This window comes from Gekko japonicus, unplaced genomic scaffold (genome assembly GCF_001447785.1).
Source record: "Gekko japonicus isolate JY-2015 unplaced genomic scaffold, Gekko_japonicus_V1.1 scaffold76, whole genome shotgun sequence".
In the NCBI taxonomy this organism is placed as follows: domain Eukaryota; kingdom Metazoa; phylum Chordata; class Lepidosauria; order Squamata; family Gekkonidae; genus Gekko; species Gekko japonicus.
The window spans coordinates 1,391,801-1,409,333 of record NW_015166420.1 but is presented as its reverse complement, the minus strand read 5'-3'; the positions used below and the strand labels follow the sequence as shown (position 1 = coordinate 1,409,333).

At 51.3% G+C, this 17,533-nt stretch overlaps 1 protein-coding gene across 2 annotated transcripts; it reads left to right on the top strand.

The window, feature by feature from the left end:
- The first annotated feature begins 5,118 nt into the window (after positions 1-5,118).
- On the top strand, positions 5,119-17,118 carry RNF223 (ring finger protein 223). 2 transcript variants are annotated; one of them, XM_015411673.1, is made up of 3 exons: positions 5,119-5,321; positions 13,675-13,796; positions 15,805-17,118. In XM_015411673.1, exons 2-3 carry the CDS (start codon positions 13,745-13,747, stop codon positions 16,671-16,673), a joined length of 921 nt encoding a protein of 306 aa, XP_015267159.1. In that variant the 5' UTR covers positions 5,119-5,321; positions 13,675-13,744; the 3' UTR covers positions 16,674-17,118. The 2 variants fall into 2 exon arrangements, with proteins under 2 accessions (XP_015267159.1, XP_015267160.1); XM_015411674.1 differs by lacking the exon at positions 13,675-13,796.
- Positions 17,119-17,533: the final 415 nt, after the last annotated feature.

Sequence of the window (17,533 nt, the reverse complement as noted above, 5' to 3'; positions counted from 1 at the left end):
AGTTGGGCTGCTGCTCTTTCCGGCTGGTTCGTTCCCTTGATCCCAATTTTTCAAACCTATTAACCCCGGACGCCTTATGTCTGTCCCAGAATAGCCTTTACAAATGCATCCATTTAGGAGGGTGGGGGAAGTCACCCCACTGTGCGGTGGGATTGCGCAGAGGGTCCACTTGGCAACGGGAAACAGCAAATTGGAAATGGGGATTTTCAAATGGAGGAGGCATTCTTCTCATTCCTCTCTCCTCCGTGGTGCAAAATTCTATCGGGGACCTGGAGAAGGAGGAGAACGGCTAAAAAGTAGATTTCCCCCCCCGCCCGCCTACGTGCATCGGTCTATTTTCCCAAGTCCACACAGAGGAAAGGCCCATAAAGCAGGGGGGGCGCAAGAACAACTGCAGGGAACCAGATTTAGGTCCCAGGTAGGGCTGGAGTGGCTCTCTAGTATACCTGGAAAGTTCCCGTTGGGCTACGGCCTGCAGAGAGCTGCTCTTAGCTGAGAGCTAGCTGGAAGTCCCCAAGGAAGGAGGAGGAGGAGGAGGAGGAGGAGACTGGCTTTATACCCTGCCCTTCACTTGGAGTCTCAGAGCGGCTTACAAACTCCTCTCCCTTCCCCTCCCCACAACAGACACCCTGCGAGGTAGGTGGGGCTGAGAGAGCTCTGAGAGAACGGCTCTTTCAGGAACAGCTCCGACATAACTATGGCTTGCTCAAGGTCATCCAGCAGCTGCAAGTGGAGGAGTAGAGAATCAATCCCGGTTCTCCCAGATTACAGTCCGCACACTTAACCACGACACCAAACTGCGCCCATTTCATCCGCTGAGGGCTGGGGCTCCAATACCACCCCCCACACACACATTGCCTGCTTGGCAAAGCTAGCTCCTGGGCCAGCTGAACGTCTCGGCCCACCTCACTGTGGACTAGGGTTGCCAGCCTCCAGGTGGGGCCTGGAGATCTCCCACTATCACAACTGTTCTCCAGACTATAGAGATCAGTTCTCCTGGAGAAAATGGCTGCTTTGGAGGGTGGACCCTATGGCATTATACCCTGTTGAGGTCTCTCCCCTCCCCAAACCCCGCCCTCTCCTGGATCCACCCCCAACCCAGCGCTGGTAACCAGTGTTCCCTCTAAGCGGAGTTAGCATGAGCTAGTTGACAGTTTTTTAGCCTCCGGCTCACACCTTTTTGTCTTACCTCCCGAAGGAGGGCTCCAGAGCAAACTAATTCATGCAGTAGCCAAATCGTTTGCTCAAAACTTTAATGCCAGTAGCTCACAAAGTAGAATCTTTGCTCACAAGCAGGGGTCATTTTCTGCAGGAGCGGAGCTCTGGCAGTAAAGAGCCCAGGGGGCAGGCACATGCAACAAGCCCCGCCCCCTGCTCCCAGCAGCCCCGGGCCACAAGGAGCAAGAAGCAGCCAGGTAAGTTGCAGAGCCCCCACCCCCAGATAGCAATCCAAAACAGTCCAGTGGCACCTTTAAGGCCAAGTTTTATTCAGGTACAAGCTCTCCCTCCTCTGTGAGGACAGATCTGCACGTCTCTCCCCCCCCCCATAGTTAGCAATCCAAGTGTCCAGTGGTGCCTGAGCGGTGGGTGTTGCCTTCTGACACACTTCTGGTGATGTCAGGGGGTGTGGCATATGCAAATGAGTTCTGCTAATGAGTTGTGCTAATGAGCTCCTGCACCTCTTTTTCTACGAAATGACCCCCTGCTCACAAGACTCCACAGCTTAGAGGGAGCATTGTTGGTAACCCTACTGTGGACTTGGTCCACTTTCTGTGTCCCAACAGGACCGGATTATCCAGCCAGGGCCAACTGGGGCAGTGAGGGCTAATGAGGGTTGCCAGCTCGGGGTTGGGAAATACCTGGAGATTTGGAGGGGGCAGAGCCCGAGGTGGGCGGGGCTTGGGGAGGGGAGGGGCTTCCGTGGGGTATGAGGCCATTGAGTCCCCCTTCCAAAGCGGCCGTTTCCTCCAGGTGAAGGCTAGTCATCTCTGTCACCTGGAGACCAGTTGTCATAGCGGGCGTTCTCCAGCCAATGGCAGGAGGCTGCCAGCCCTGGGGCGAATGCTCCCACTCCGCCTTGCAACATTAAAATCGTGAGGTCGGATCCTCGGTGGCACAGAGGCTTGCTCATGGAGAGCGCATTCTTTCCCTGCCCTGTCTGGAAAGCAGAGAGAGGTTTTATGCAAACGCTGCTCGGCAAAAGTGCCGGGGTACAAGCGTTCGCCTTTTGCATGTCATTTGGAAATTGCAGTCCCTGCCGCTCTGAGTGCGGATTCCGGGCATCAAGAAAGGGCTAGATTCACTGACTGCTATTATAAGGCCAACCTAGCAGTTCAAAAGCAAGAAACTGGAAGTAGGTAATTAAGTACCACTTCGGTGGGAAGGTAACAGCGTCCCGTGCGCCTCGGCATTTAGTTGTGCCGGCCACGTGACCATGGAAACGTCTCTGGACAGCGCCGGCTCTTCGGCTTGGAAATGGAGATGATCACCGGCCCCAGAGTCAGATTCGACTGGCTTTCAAGCAAGGGAAACCTTATTATAAGGCTGAAGGACTTAATGGAGCCTTCCCTTTCTCCACGGTTTCACGTGTAAAAATGCTAACTGCTGGAAGCACCACTCCCTTTGCATATAACCCTGGAGGCGACCCGGTGTACCTCTTGTGCTATTTGGGTGCAACATATTTACGCACAAATAATAAGAGCTGAAAAGGGAGACCTGTTTGCAACAAGAAAATAAGTCGTAAATTGGCAAGAGTACACATATTAAGGACATTTCAAAAAAGCAAGTTTCTAGGCCTTAAGAGAAGAACTTAGTATTCCGTTCCTCTCCGTTGGGGAAAAGCTCAGCTCCCCTTCTAAAAAACAAAAGAGATGTATTTTATTTATCTACTTCATTTGTATACTGCTTTTTCTTCCCAACAGGGACACAAAGCGGCTTACAACACTCACCCCTTCTCCGTTTTGTCCTCACAATAACCCTGTGAGGTAGGTGAGGCTGCTGAGACTTTGTGACTGGACCTGAGGTCAACCACCAAGCTTCCACGCCAGAGTGGAGATTCGCACCTGAGTCTCCCAGAGCCTAGTCTAAGGCTCTAACCAGGAGAGCCAGTGGAGTATCTGCCAAGGACACTTGCTGGATGACTTTGGGCCAGTCACACATCCTCAGCCTGCCCTACTTCACAGGGTCGTTGTGAGAATCAAATGGAGGGGAAGAGAATGATGTCAGACACTTTGGGCTGCCACTGGGAAGAACAGGAGGAAGGAGATTGGATTTATACTCTGCCCTTCACTACCCAAAGGTGTCTCAGAGCAGCTTACAATCTCCTTTCCCTTCCCCTCCCCACAACAGACACCCTGTGAGGTAGGTGAGGCTGAGAGAGCTCTCTGGAGAACTGCCCTTGAGAGAACAGCTCTGAGAGAACTTGTGACTGACCCAAGGCCACACCAGCAGCTGCATGTGGAGGAGTAGGGAATCAAACCCCGTTCTCCCAGATTAGAGTCCGCACTCCTAACCACGACACCAAACTGGCTGTCCAACACAGGGCACCAATGAACTAAAGAAAGACGCATTATACAACACTGGCTCCCACAAAGATTTCCCCTTGTGTTTTAAGGTATGTTTCTAACCCACGGAGGGGAAAATATCAGCTTTCTTTCTTTAATAAAAAGTTTCTAGACCAGCTTGTGGAGAAATGCAACAGCTTTTTTTTTTTTTAAGGAAGTTTCTAGCCCATCTGACTGCCGTCGCTTGACAGGAAATGCCTTGGGGAGTCACGGCAGTGAGAGAAGCAGCTGATTAAAGTTCCCAAGGGACCTCAGGCCTCTTCTTCCTCCTGGGCCTCCCCAAGGCTCTTTGACCCTTTCCCTGAAGAGCAAGACCCGAAGAAGGAAAAAAGGGCTTGCGGAAAATATAAATCATTTGTATCTACTGTATTTGCATAAGGTTGCAAAATCCTGATTGTGTCCTCTTGCCGATTTTGGAATGTCAGAGAGAGAGAGAGAGAGAGAGCATGTGCACAAGAGCACATGTGGATGAGTGTTAGAGGCAGTATTCCCTCTAAGCTGAGTGAGTGTGAGCTAGCTCTCAGTTCTTTAGCCTCCGGCTCACACATTTCTGCCTTCGCTCAGGAAGGAGGGCTCCAGAGCAAACTAATTTAGGCAGCGGCCAAATGGCTCACTCACAACTTTCATGCCAGCAGCTCACAAAGTAGAATTTTTTGCTCACAAGACTCCACAGCTTAGAGGGAGCATTGGTTAGGGGTGCCAACATTCAGGCGGGGTCTGGGGATCTCCCAGAATTACAACGAATCTCCAGACGACCAGAATCAGTTCCCCCTGAAGAAAACGCCTGCTGTGGAGGGTGGACTTTCCCTTCCCTTACCAAACCCAGCCCTCCCCAGTAAAGTTGCGAGTCCCTCTGGACACAGGCGGGGAAGGGGTTGGGTAGGGTTGCCGGATCCAGGTTGGGAAGCCCTGGAGATTTGGGGGTGGAGATTTGAGATTTGGGGAATGGAGCCTGCCTAGGACGGGGACCTCGGTGAAGCACAGTGCCATAGACTCCACCCTCCAAAGCAACCGTTTTCTGCAGGGGAACTGATCTCTGTAGTCTGGAGATGAGCTGGAATTCCAGGGCATCCCCAGGCCCCACCTGGAGGTTGGCATCCCTGCTCCCCAGGCTTCGCCTCCAAACCTCCAGGAGTTTCCAAACCCCAAGTTGGCAGTCCTGTACTCACACACGTATTGTGACATACACATACACAGCGATCTATCTAGTCGCGCCCCCCTCCCCAAAAATGTATGCTGTAGGCCCCTCATTCCTTGGCCAGCTGTCTGAGAAAAGCACACGCAGATATTTCCATCTGTAGATTCCAGAGGGCCGGCTACCCCCATGTGGGCAGGGTTCCTGGGAACCTCGCCGCTTCTGTCCCGAAGCTGCTCAAGCCGGTCCAGTTTGTCAACAAGCAGAGCCACGCCCCCCTCCGTGAGCACTGGCCCTGCCGGCCAATGGGAGCCCTGACCTGGAAATTGGGAAAGACAGGTGCTGCCTCTCAGTCACCTGCAGGCCAGAAGGTATAAAAGAGACCCAGGTAATTGCCCCGCTGCCAGTGATTTTGCGCGTGGTGCTGACAGAGGCTGTGCCCAGGCAGGACAGCTCTGCCAACTGGGGGAAAAAAAATTTCCCAGAGCAATAACAAGGAAACCTCTTCATCCATAACATGAGGCCAGCCGGCTTTTAAAACCCCAAACAGGAGTTCTCAAGGGCGGGGAAGAACAGACGCTGGAACATGTGTGGCGGCTGGTAAACTTTGCAAGCCCGGACAAGTAAGTGAACTGGTTTTTCATCTCTCTGCTTGGCGCCGTCCTTTTCTTCCTTCTGTGGTAGCAAAGAAACAAAACAAAAAAGTTCCAATAGGTGCCAGGTGGTTCAGAGCTGGCACAAGAGATTCTGTGGCTCGAGAAGGAAACTCCAGATTGGCACATGCACGCCCCGTCTGCTAGCTAGTTAATGGAAATTTCAGCTCCAGCTACCCCCTTGAAAGAGGCAACGCTGGTAAGATTGAAGAAAGGGACAGAGAGGATGCACGCGCGCACTGCCAGAACTGTGTGCTTCTGGCATTTCTTCCTCCTAGCTAGACTGGAGTTGGCAGGAGCACAAAGGATCCTTTTGTTCACCGGCCGGGCTTGTCTGTGGGCCTGATTTCACCTCTGGGCCGCCAGTTGCCGACCCGTATGTCCCCTGTCGCTAAGTAGCCTGGGGTGCTTCACGCTCCCTCTGGCCTCAGTTCTCCGACCTGTAAAATGGGCGTCATTCAGTGGGTACCCAACAACCTTGCTACATTTTCAGAACAGGGGATCACCGGCTGGCTCTGACACCCGTATGATTGGAGTCGCACCTGAGCTGGACGGCCTTTCCTGCTGTGGAAAAGGCTCGCTTGCCGACGATGGCTGCGGGAAACAAAACGGAATCTTTAAAAAGGATCCCGCGTTTGAAAGGACAAGGCCTGGCTGCCGGTGGGGCCGCTGAATGACCGGGGGGGGGAGGCGCGAAAAAGATGCAGTACTGGAGATTATAGTTTGATTTTCCAAGGGAGCCATGGGGGTCCAGAGAGTAGGACATTAAGGACACTAGAAATGAAGGGGGAGAGAAAGGGGATTTCTCTCACAGATAAACCCTGCAAAGGCACCCTTCCTGAAGAAGGGTGTGGAATTTGAATTCTAGGCCTGTTTTGGCGAGAGAGCAGCTCTCTCGCTCTCTCTCTGGGATGCTTTGAGTGTACTGGGGATAGCTTCAAGGGGCCGGGAGGCACCAGCCCAAAGATCTCTCGGAGCGGAGCGTGAGACTCTTCTAAGGCTCCACCTCCTGCCTCTCTGAAATCAACATCCTGCCATTTACTCATCTAATCGGTCTTAAGCGCACCTATTTTGTGACATCAGAAAGAGAGGATGTTGACACAGGGTGGAGCCGGGCCCACTGGGAGGCAGGGTTGCCCGTTGGATCGATGTTTGTAAACAGCAGGCTTCCCGGGGAGGGAAAGGAGCAGACGAGGAGGTGAAGATTCGGACGGAGGGAGCGGGAACGTTTCCCGTTCCTAGGCCTTGGGATCACTGTCAGGCGTTGGGAACATCTGGCTTTCACCAATCAAAGCGGTTCGATGAAGCGTAACTCTTATTTTTCCATCTGCGAAGCCCTAGTAGGGAGACTGCCCTGAGAATTGTGGAAAGAGAGTTGTCCGGATGGGAAGTGTCCGGATGTGACTGCGATAAAGAAGGCCAATGCTATGCTGGGGATTATTAGGAAGGGTGTTGAAAACAGATCAGCCAATATCATAATGCCCCTATATAAATCAATGGTGCGACCTCATTTGGAATACTGTGTGCAGTTCTGGGCACCACACCTTAAAAAGGATATTATAGCTTTGGGAAAAGTGCAGAAAAGGGCAACTCGAATGATAAAGGGGTTGGAACACTTTCCCTATGAGGAAAGGTTAAAGCGCTTAGGGCTCTTTAGCTTGGAGAAAAGACGACTGAGGGGTGAGATGATCGAGGTTTATAAGATTATGCATGGGAAAGAGCAGGTGGAGAAAGAGGTACTTTTCTCCCTTTCTCACAATACAAGAACTCGTGGGCACTCAATGAAACTGCAGAGCGGTCGGGTTAGAACGGATAAAAGGAAGTACTTCTTCACCCAAAGAGTGATTAACACATGGAATTCACTGCCACAGGAAGTGGTGGCGGCTACAAGCATGGACGGCTTCAAAAGGGAATTAGATAAGCATATGGAGCAGAGGTCCATCAGTGGATATTAGCCACAAGGTATAGCTAGGGGCTCTGGGGCAAGTGATGCTCTGACTTCTTGGTGCTTGGGGGGGGGTCAACAGTGGGAGGGCTTCTAATGTCCTGGCCCCACTGGTGGACCTCCTGATGGCACCTGGTATTTCTGGCCACTGTGTGACACAGAGTGTTGGACTGGATGGGCCTTTGGCCTGATCCAACATTGGCATCTCTTATGTTCTTATGTTCTTATGAAGATACAGGAGCAATGGTTTCACGGCACTGTGCTCCTTCGGCAATTCGTGGCTATGTCAGTATTGGCTGGCGAATGGGCTATGATGAGGTTACCCTCTTAGCTCCCTCGGAGGTAGCTGAGCTAAAATGCGGATCGACAGCCGGATTATTGCACAACTGTGCGCTACCTAAGCGGAATGAAAATATATATATTGCGGGAGCCCAAAGTGGCAGGACACAGAGGAGGCTTCCCGCCGCATCTTTGCATGAGTCGCCGCTCTCATCTTGGGCTTGGCCATAGTGGCTCAAGGAACTTTGCCTTGTCTCTGCATCGGGTGTGATTGCAAGACCCGGTCACTCCCAACAGCAGAGGATAAGTTGTCCTCAGGGGAGGCTGCCAGTCGCATCTCTGTCTGAGTCACCGAGATCGTCAGGAGCTGCTGATCAGACTGAAGCAAGGCCAGAGCAGTGACTCACCCAGGAGCCACTTTACTCCTCACTCATAGGCAACTTAACTTTTTTTTGGCGGCAAGAGAGGAGAGTGACTCCAACTTTAATTCTGTAATCAGATCCTCTTAGCTACCAGACATTTAGACAGAACTGCATAACAAACTGTATGCCTATATAATGCCCATGTGCTAGGAAGTATCCCCGGAGGGCACAGAAGAGCACGTAAGCCAGCCGTTGATATGTCACATGCAACACTCCCTCTAAACTGTGGAGTCTTGTGAGCAAAAGTTCTACTTGTGAGCTACTGGCATTAAAGTTGTGAGCGAGTGACTTGGCTACGGCATAAATTAGTTTTCTCTGGAGCCATCTTGAGCCAAGACAAAAATGTGTGAGTTGGAGGCTTAAAAACTGTGAGCTAGCTCACACTAACTCAGCTTAGAGGGAACACTGGTCGCCAGTGTTCCCTCTAAGCTGTCAAGTCTTGTGAGCAAAAAGTCTACTTTGTGAGCTACCAGCATTGAAGTTGTGAGTGAGCGATTGGGCTGCTGCATCAATTCGTTTGCTCCGGAGCCGTCCTTCCTGAGCGAAGACAAAAAGGTGTGAGCTGGAGGCTAAAAAACCGTGAGCTAGCTCACACTAACTCAGCTTAGAGGGAACACAGCTGGTCACATGATCCACAAACATTCGGAGCATTATTGTTTGCTAACTGTTCCTAACAATGTGCCAAGGGAGGGAGGAGGGACTCTCCCATAATGTTGTGTTTATTGGAGCCATATAAGGTGGCACATCACACACCAGTGGTTTACCTTAACGGCAGGGTATGTTGCGTTGCTGGATCGGACCAAAGAACCATTTAAGTTCAGCATTCTGTTGCCAGCAGGGGCCAACCAGCTCCTACTGGAAGCAAGCAGGATATGCATTATGCATGCAAGAGCTGTCCAGTTGCAACCAACTTATGGTGACTCCAGCAAGGGGCTTTCAAGGAAGTGAGAAGCAGAGGTGGTTGGCCACTGCCTCCTTCTGCAGGGCCTTCCTTGGGGATCCCCCATCCAAGTACCAACCCTGCTTAGCTTCCGAGATCATGCTGCCTTACATTACCAATAAGGAGAGATTGGATTTATACCCTGCCCTTCACTCAGGAGTCTCAGAGTGGCTTACAAACTCCTTTCCTTTCCCCTCCCCACAACAGACACCCTGGGAGGTAGGTGGGGCTGAGAGAGCTCTGAGAGAACTGTCCTTGAGAGAACAGCTCCGAGAGAACTATGGCTTGCCCAAGGTCATCCAGCAGCTGCAAGGGGAGGAGTGGGGAATCCAACCCGGTTCTCCCAGATTAGAGTCCGTGCACGTAACCGCTACACCAAACTGGAGATTTTTGCTTCCCAGCAAGGTATCCTGCCTTTGACCAAGGAGGTTCTCGAGCTCGTATGGTGTTCCTTGAAGGGAAGGGAGCCAAATGACCACTTCCCCTGGAGGAATAAGAGCCTACAGTAGTCTCAGTGGTACGAGCGAGTGTTGAGCTGGCCATTTGCTTTAACCTTTGCTGCTGGGTTAAAAAGTGGCAATGATTCAGCATCTAGGAGGGGGGTAGCATGTGACTGGAACAGGCAGAAAGGCAGCTTAAACAGAGCTCCTCAACAGAGCACCCCACGCAAGGCATGCAGTCGGGATTTTCCCCCCAGGGACCTGTTGCTCCTTAAGGATGACGCAGTCTCCGGAGATCACTGGCAGTCTCCGGAGCAGTCTAGTCTTGGGAACAGGTTTTGCAAGTGCCTATGAGCGGACAGAAAACAAATCTTTTCCCGGGGCTCTAAACATGGTGGCAGTTTTTCACAGGGCCTTCCCGTCAAACATGAGAATCCAATGGGAGGCAGGTCTAAACCCACACCCATTACAAGAAATCTAAACAATGAGTTGGCACGGGCCTTCTTGCCTTCCGGGCATAGACGAGAAACGTAGTGTGGTGTAGGGCTTAGAGTGTCGGACCTGGATTTGGGGGGGGGGGGGCAATCCTTATTCAGCCACAATGCTCCCTGGGTTAGCCTAGAACAGTCATGATATCTCAGCTAAGCCTGCCTTGAAGGGACATCGTTGGGGGGGAAAGCAGGTGATTATGCAGTAATGCCAGAGCTGACGAGGTTTCTCCCATGGAAGGTCCGTATCATATCTAACTTCCCCTGGTTTTCTGTGGTAGACAGGTGGAAACACTTCATTCTGTCCTGCATTTCATTAACAGATTCCACACACACCCCTTTGCTTTTAACATAAATCACCCTCAAAACTGTACAGTGAAGGCTAATTGATCTACTGGTGACTTGGCAAATAGAAACACACTATAAAAATAAATATTAAATTTAAAAATGAAAAATAAATTAAAAATAAAAAATAAAAATAAGGTGCTGCGGTGGCTCAAGTGGTTAAGACGCTGAACTGCAGGCTGTGGAAGGTCGGTAGTTCAGCAGTTCGAGACCCGAGTGCGCCGCATGATGGAGTGAGTTCCCATCTCTAGTTCCAGCTCCTGCCAACCTAGCAGTTCGAAAGCAAGAAATTGCAAGTAGATAAATAGGTACCGCTTTGGTGGGAAGGTAACAGCGTTCCGTGCGCCTTGGTGCTTAGTCATGCCGGCCACATGACCACGGAAACGTCTTCGGACAGCGCTGGCTCTTCGGCTTTGAAACGGAGATGAGCACCGCAACCCTAGGGTCGGACTTGACTGGCTTTCGAGCAAGGGAACCTTTACCTTTATAAAAATAAAACTTGCAAAACCATTAAAATGGGTTTGTGTGTGGGGGGTAAATATCGAATCAGATTACAGATTAGAACTTGCTCAAGAATGATTACGTACAGGTCCCTCTCCTATTTAATTCCCATCTTTATGGGAAACGAGTGTTGTTGATCAGAAACAGGACACTCTCTGTGGTGGCCCCAAGACTGTGGAAGACACTCACCCTGGAGGTCTCTCACAGGTTGGCATCAAGGATAGGCATCGCTGGGTCCCTGCTGCGGACCCCCCAGGAGACAGGAAAACTCCGGGTCAGTTTCCTGTTTCTCCGTGGGCAATGAGGAGGGAGTAACAAGAGCGCGAGAGAACTGGGCTGTTCCAGAGCTCCTTCCAACCCCGCAGTGACTTGTTCTTGCTCCTTCTAGTCCAGGAAGTGCAGCTGCAAGGGAGAGTAGTGAAGTCAACCTTGGTTGGAGGGAAGAGGCGTTCTGATAAAGGTTCTAAAGCCACCCCACACCCAAGAAAACCTGAAGCCACCCCTTGCGTAACTGCAATTTTTTCTGCTTTTGGAATGAGTTGGAATTATCTCCTATATTTTCCTGATCCCATTATTCCTCTTTTAATGTTTCTGGAAAGGGCTTTCCACCTGCAGTGTTGTCGTTACAGGTTCTCATTTTAGTTTAGCTTTCTGGACTCCTTGGGCAAACGGTAGGAGACAGAGGGTTAATAAATAAAATCCAAGGTGGTCAACAGTTGCTCATTCCCCGGGAGGTATAGCAATAGCGGAATAGAGAAAAAGTTTACACGGCACCAGCCCGGATCGGGACGGGAGCAGGAAATGAGCTCTATTAATGAGAAGAAGAGATAAATCTTGCAGGGCTGAGAGGTGCTTGACCTGCATTTAGCCGACCAGGAAGTCAGCCAAGGGGGAAATCAGAGTGGAGTTTTGAAGCAGAGCTTCCCGTCGCAGGGAACATTTTGCCATGTCACGGTTGCAAGGCAGAAAGGTGCACAGCCCTTGGCACAAGGACCAGCAGAAGTGAAAGGATGGAGAGAGTTCTCTGGGATGGATTGCGGATACTCCGCTGCCCGCTAGCTTCGCCATTACAACCCTCACCCTGAACCTCTCGGCCCCCAGTCCTCAACTACATCAGAGGGGCCTGGGGACAATGAGTGGCCAATTCCCCTCCAACTTGTTTTCTGTCACCCATCAAACTCAATCCCCACCACTGCACAAAGGCACAGAGACAGAGACAGAGACAGAGAGACAGAGGCTGATTTCGCACTAGAGCTGCCTCGATGCTGCGCCACCGTTTGCCCCGCGGCTTCGCCCGATTTCCTCCACACTTCCCAAAAACCAGGATCACGAAATTGCGGGGGGAATCGGGCGAAGCCACGAGTCAAAATGCAGCCGCGCAGCTTCAGGTGTGAAATTGAGACATGATGGGAGAGATCCTGTCACATTTGAAGATAACTGCCAAACAAGCAGCTCCTGAAAGATCGAGATGTTCAGGTGTTGGCAGGTGACCCTTGGTAGCCTTGGTTCAGACAAAACTCTCGCACATACTCTGGCTACACAGAAAGAGGAGGAACCTCTGCAGGGCATAATCCGTCATCCAAAGGGGCTCTTTTCTCCTGATCTCTGTAGTGTGGATATCAGTTGTAATTCTGGGAGACCTCCAGGCCCCACTGGGAGGCCGGCAAACTGAGTCAGGGATAGTGATCTGAAATCAACTGAGATAAGTACGGCACTGCCCATCACTCAGCCAGCATTTGCTCAGGGTGAGGAGCCAGGCCTCGCTCAGAACGGTATTGGCTCTCTGTGGCATAATAACTGGGCGGCTTGAGAGCCTCCATCTTGCTTTCTGTCTACAGACCATGAGGGAGATTTGGCCATCCACATCCCTCAACTTCCAACCTTTAAAGGTTCTTCCCTTTAAAGCCCTTTATGCTCAGGGGACCACATACCTGAGGGACTGCTTTTCCCCACATGTTCCCCAGAGGAGCACTGCAATCAGGGGTCCAGAACCAACGGGCCCTCCCTAGTCTTAAGGAGACCAAGCTGGCGTCAACCAAGGCCAGGGCTTTCTCGGTTCTGGTGGAACGAGCTCCCAGAAGAGATCAGGGCCCTGCAGGACCTTTTGCAGTTCCGCAGGGCCTGTAAGACGGAGCTCTTCCACCAAGCTTTTGGAGCTGCCCCTACCGTTAAATACCACCGTTAAACATCGCTAACAACCAACAACTGAAGGATAGAGAGCCCTGTGCCCCTGGAATTTCCAATAACAGCCTGAGCCAGCTGCCTAAAGAACATCTAAAAGAAGACCCAGGAGCCAACTGTGAGATGAGAGAACCGAGCACTGCGACCATCGCTAAATTAATGAGAACAATACTAGCATTTTACTATGTTAGATGGTTATATGGTTTTAGAATTGTATTAATTGTTTGATTGTAATTTATGTGCTATTCTTATGTAAGCTGCCCATAAACCATCCAGACGGTGCTTGGGCCTCCTCGTGGACAAAATCCCGGCTTAGAGACCCCTGGCGCACTAGGCCAGGTCAATGGCTACAGTTCATTGGTGGACCTCCTGATGGCACTTGGTATTTTTGGCCACTGTGTGACAGAGTGTTGGACTGGACGGGCCTTTGGCCTGATCCAGCATTGGCTTCTCTTACGTTCTTATGGATAAGCATACGGAGCAGAGGTCCATCAGTGGCTATTAGCCACAAGGTATAGCTAGGGGCTCTGGGGCAAGGGATGCTCTGTATTCTTGGTGCTTGGGGGGGGGGCAACCGTGGGAGGGCTTCTAGTGTCCTGGCCCCACTGCTGGACCTCCTGATGGCAGCTGGTGTTTTTGGCCACTGTGTGACAGAGTGTTGGACTGGATGGGCCGCTGGCCTGATCCAACATTGGCTTCTCTGATGTTCTTATGCTCAGAATAGCGAGTTAAGAGCCTTCCCTGTCCTTTGGCCACTGAATGGATTTGTCTGTCTGTCTTAGGCGTCGTTCCGGCTGCCCATCCCCGTCACCACTACCTCCTCAGCCCTAGCGAGATCCCTTAGTGGATTTCATGGAGACGGCCGCCCTCCTCTCTTCCCGCCTGAGGAGAAGCACCGGCTGGGGTATGTGTTCCTTTTTGACCTTTTATGCTTCTGCCTTTCCTCTGCTCTTCTCTCCCTTGCTCAGGTGTGAAGGAACTAGTGGTGACGGGAGCTGGTGGAGGGCAAAGCCGCCTATGTCGGGCGTGTGTGGAAAATAAGGTGGTGGACGTCAATGCAAGGATTGCTCGCTGCCTCCCATATTGTCCAGACCCCCAGTTACAGTCCTCTGGCCAAGCCCTGCATAGGATGGCCCCACCTACAGGGGCAGGTGACAGCCAGTGACAGGACTTGGGCAGTGGTGGCTCCTCACTTTAAGAATGGCCTCATTTTTGGTGCTTACCAGGCATCTGCCGAAGCTTCACATTTTAGCCAGGGTTTTAATGGACTAGTTCCAATTTTTGTGTGTGCGTGCTGTTTTTATGGTCTGCTTCTAACTGCATTGGAGTTGCGGTGGCTCAGGTGATTAAGGTGCTGAACTGCAGGCTGTGGAAGGTTGGTAGTTCAGCAGTTCGAGACCCGGGTGTGTCGCATGACGGAGTGAGCTCCCGTCTCTAGTTCCAGCTCCTGCCAACCTAGCAGTTCGAAAGCAAGAAATTGCAAGTAGATAAATAGGTACCACTTCAGTGGGAAGGTCACAGCGTTCCGTGCGCCTTGGTGTTTAGTCATGCCGGCCACATGACCACGGAAACATCTTCGGACAGCGCTGGCTCTTCAGCTTTGAAATGGAGATGAGCACCGCAACCCTGGAGTCGGACTCGACTGGCTTTCGAGCAAGGAACCTTTTTTCTAGCTGCATTACTGTTTTGGGGATATCATTTTAAACTGCTCGTTTGTTTTTTGCTGTTTTTTTATGTCCCTGTCTTGTTTTTATGGATTTTTCTGATCATGCTCGCGCGGATGATACTGCAGTTTTGTTTTCACTTTGTGAACTGCCTTGAGAAAGGGAAATTTGGGGAAACACTGCAGTAAAACCTGGATAGAGCAGCGGTGTGGTTGGGAAAATTGAGATTTCCCCACCCACATGGCAGCCATTTCCCCTAAGCCTGTCCCAGCAATGGCCACTCCTTATATCTGCTGGGGCAGGGTGCTTTTAATTTTTTTTAACATTCCGCACTAGAATATTGTCATCTCAATAAAATGTTATACTAATATGTGTGCTGGGTACTCGGAATTCCTAGCTATAGTTTTTAGAGAGTCTGTAGTTTATTTGGCAAATATTTTTTTATTTGGCAAACTGGTGCTTTCTCAAGAGCCATTCAGAAGGCGAGTAAGAAAAGCTATATCTCTATTGTTTCATCCCTCAACAATACTAATGTGATTTATCCAGTTTGGTGTCGTGGTTAAGTGTGTGGACTCTGATCTGGGAGAACTGGATTTGATTCCCCACTCCTCCACTTGCAGCTGCTGGATGACCTTGGGCAAGCCATAGTTCTGTCAGAGCTGTTCTTGAAAAAGAGCAGTTTCTGTCAAGAGCTCTCTCAGTCCCACCTACCTCACAGGGTGTCTGTTGTGGGGAGGGGAAGGGAAAGGAGATTGTAAGCCGCTCTGAGACTCCTTCAGGTAGTGAAGGGCGGGGTACAAATCCAATCTCTTCTCTTCTTCCTAGGATATAGACTAGTTCTGTCTCAACCGATAAGGAATTCTAAATGTAAATCGCACCAGAGGGCTTCAGGGATAGCACTGTGTGGGAAAGTAACCTTTACAAGACTTAAGTAAGCCCACCTCTGGCAATAAGCTATGGGATTGTAGGCTCTGGAACGATAGACCTTACCCATTTTAACCTGTATTTCCCGGCACCTCCAGGAATACAAGGCATTTCATGCACACAAACCCACTGCATTTCGTACAACCCCCCCTGTAAGGCAGGCCAGTTAAGAGTGACCTGTCTAAAGCCACCTAGTAAGTTAGTGGCAGAGACCAGATCTGAACCCCCGGGGACTTTCTGAACGGCCGCTCACTCTCTTGCCTACGACAGCCCACCAGTTGATACCAAGAGTGTCACTCACCGCCTCTTCCCTTGTCTTTGCAGATTCCGTCATGTCCTGCATCACCCAAATATGGCAAGCGGAAGTGCCAGACTCTCCCCCAATGAGCCCCTTGAGCCCCATCCCAGCTGCACCCAATGAAATCCCGATCCCCCTCAGCCCCATTGTGATCACCTCTCCGGCGACCAGCTCCCCTGCGGCCAGCTTCCCTGCAGAAGGAAGGCCCAGGGTGTGCTCCCCGATACGGTCTCCGGTGGATGGCAAACTGAGGCTCGGCTCGCCGACGGACAAGCCCACCTCCCCTATCGAGTGCTCCATCTGCTTCAACACCTACGACAACATTTTCAAGACGCCCAAGGTCCTGGAATGCCAGCACACCTTCTGCTTAGAGTGCCTGGCCCGCCTGACCGCCGCGCTCCCCGCGAACCGAGTGGAAGATCAGCTGCCGTGCCCTTTTTGCCGTCAGCTCACCGAAATCCCCCTCGAGGGGCCACCGGGCCTCCGGACGAGCAAGGAACTCTTGGCCACCTTGCCAGCCGAACTCCAGCGCGAGAAGGTCATCTGGATGGAAGGCACCAAGCTGTGCTGCAGGCAGACGTCCGACCCGGAGAACCCAGACTGCATCAGCATCGACGTGGGCCTGAGCAAACCAGAAGCCCCGGAGCTGCCCCCAGACACTTTCATGGGGAGGTTGTCTCGCTGTACCATGTGCGATGACTGGAAACGCATTGTCCTCCTCTCGGCGTTGATCATTATCCTGTTCTGCATCATTCTCTGGCCGGTTCAGTGCGTCCTGAAAACGGGCAACCTTCGTTGTTTTGCTAGGACTTACACGATGACCAAGCCGTACATTCCATATCATCCGCCGACCACCACAGCACCGACGACGGCAGCCCTTGATCCCATATGGTGACCCCGGGAGACGGACTTCTTTATGGTGCACCAGAACTCTACCCTGCTCACGTGGACACTTTTTTTTTGGTTATTACTTGAAGTATTCTTGCCGCTCTTCATGCACACTGAACAGCTTCGTAAACCATTGCTAGGCTAAACCTTGGCTGCTGCCACGCGTACCCTTTATTTATGATGCATTAACGCCAGTGGCCGCACAGAACATGCGGGGGGAACCAAACCTTTTGTACGGTATGACCGCGATCGGGTGGTTTTCTTTAGGATACCTGCCGAAGAACCCGACCCACCGCGCTAGCCGGAAATCCCAAACTAAATAATAAGCAGACGGTTGAATCATGTACGGTGTTGTGCCCTGACGTATCGCGGTGACCAATAAAAATCAAAAGGAGCTTGTGCCGAAGGCTGAATCCGCTGTGCATAATACGTGTGTTTAATTCTACATGAAGAGGAGCTATTTAATTTTATATGTGATATTAAAACATTTCAGTTTTATAGATCTAGATGTGTGTGGTATTATACCAATACTCATTCTTGGCTGCCTTCCTTTCTCTGTTTCCCTGAATGCCTTAGGGAAGAAGAATACTTAATGGAAGGGAGGGATACAGTGGGGAATTTTTTTTACCGGGGGGGGGGGAGAGGAGGAAGGATACAGTGGCTGCCTAACTTCAGACGCGGGGAATTGGTTTGAAATTGTTTTTAACCTCATTTATATCCCGCCTTTCTCAAAATGGGGACCCCCAAAGCAGCTTACATGGTCAGGCCCGTAGCCAGTGTTCCCTCTAAGCTGAGTTAGTGTGAGCCAGCTCACAGCTTTTTAGCCTCCAGCTCACACATTTCTGTCTGCGCTCAGGAAGGAGGGCT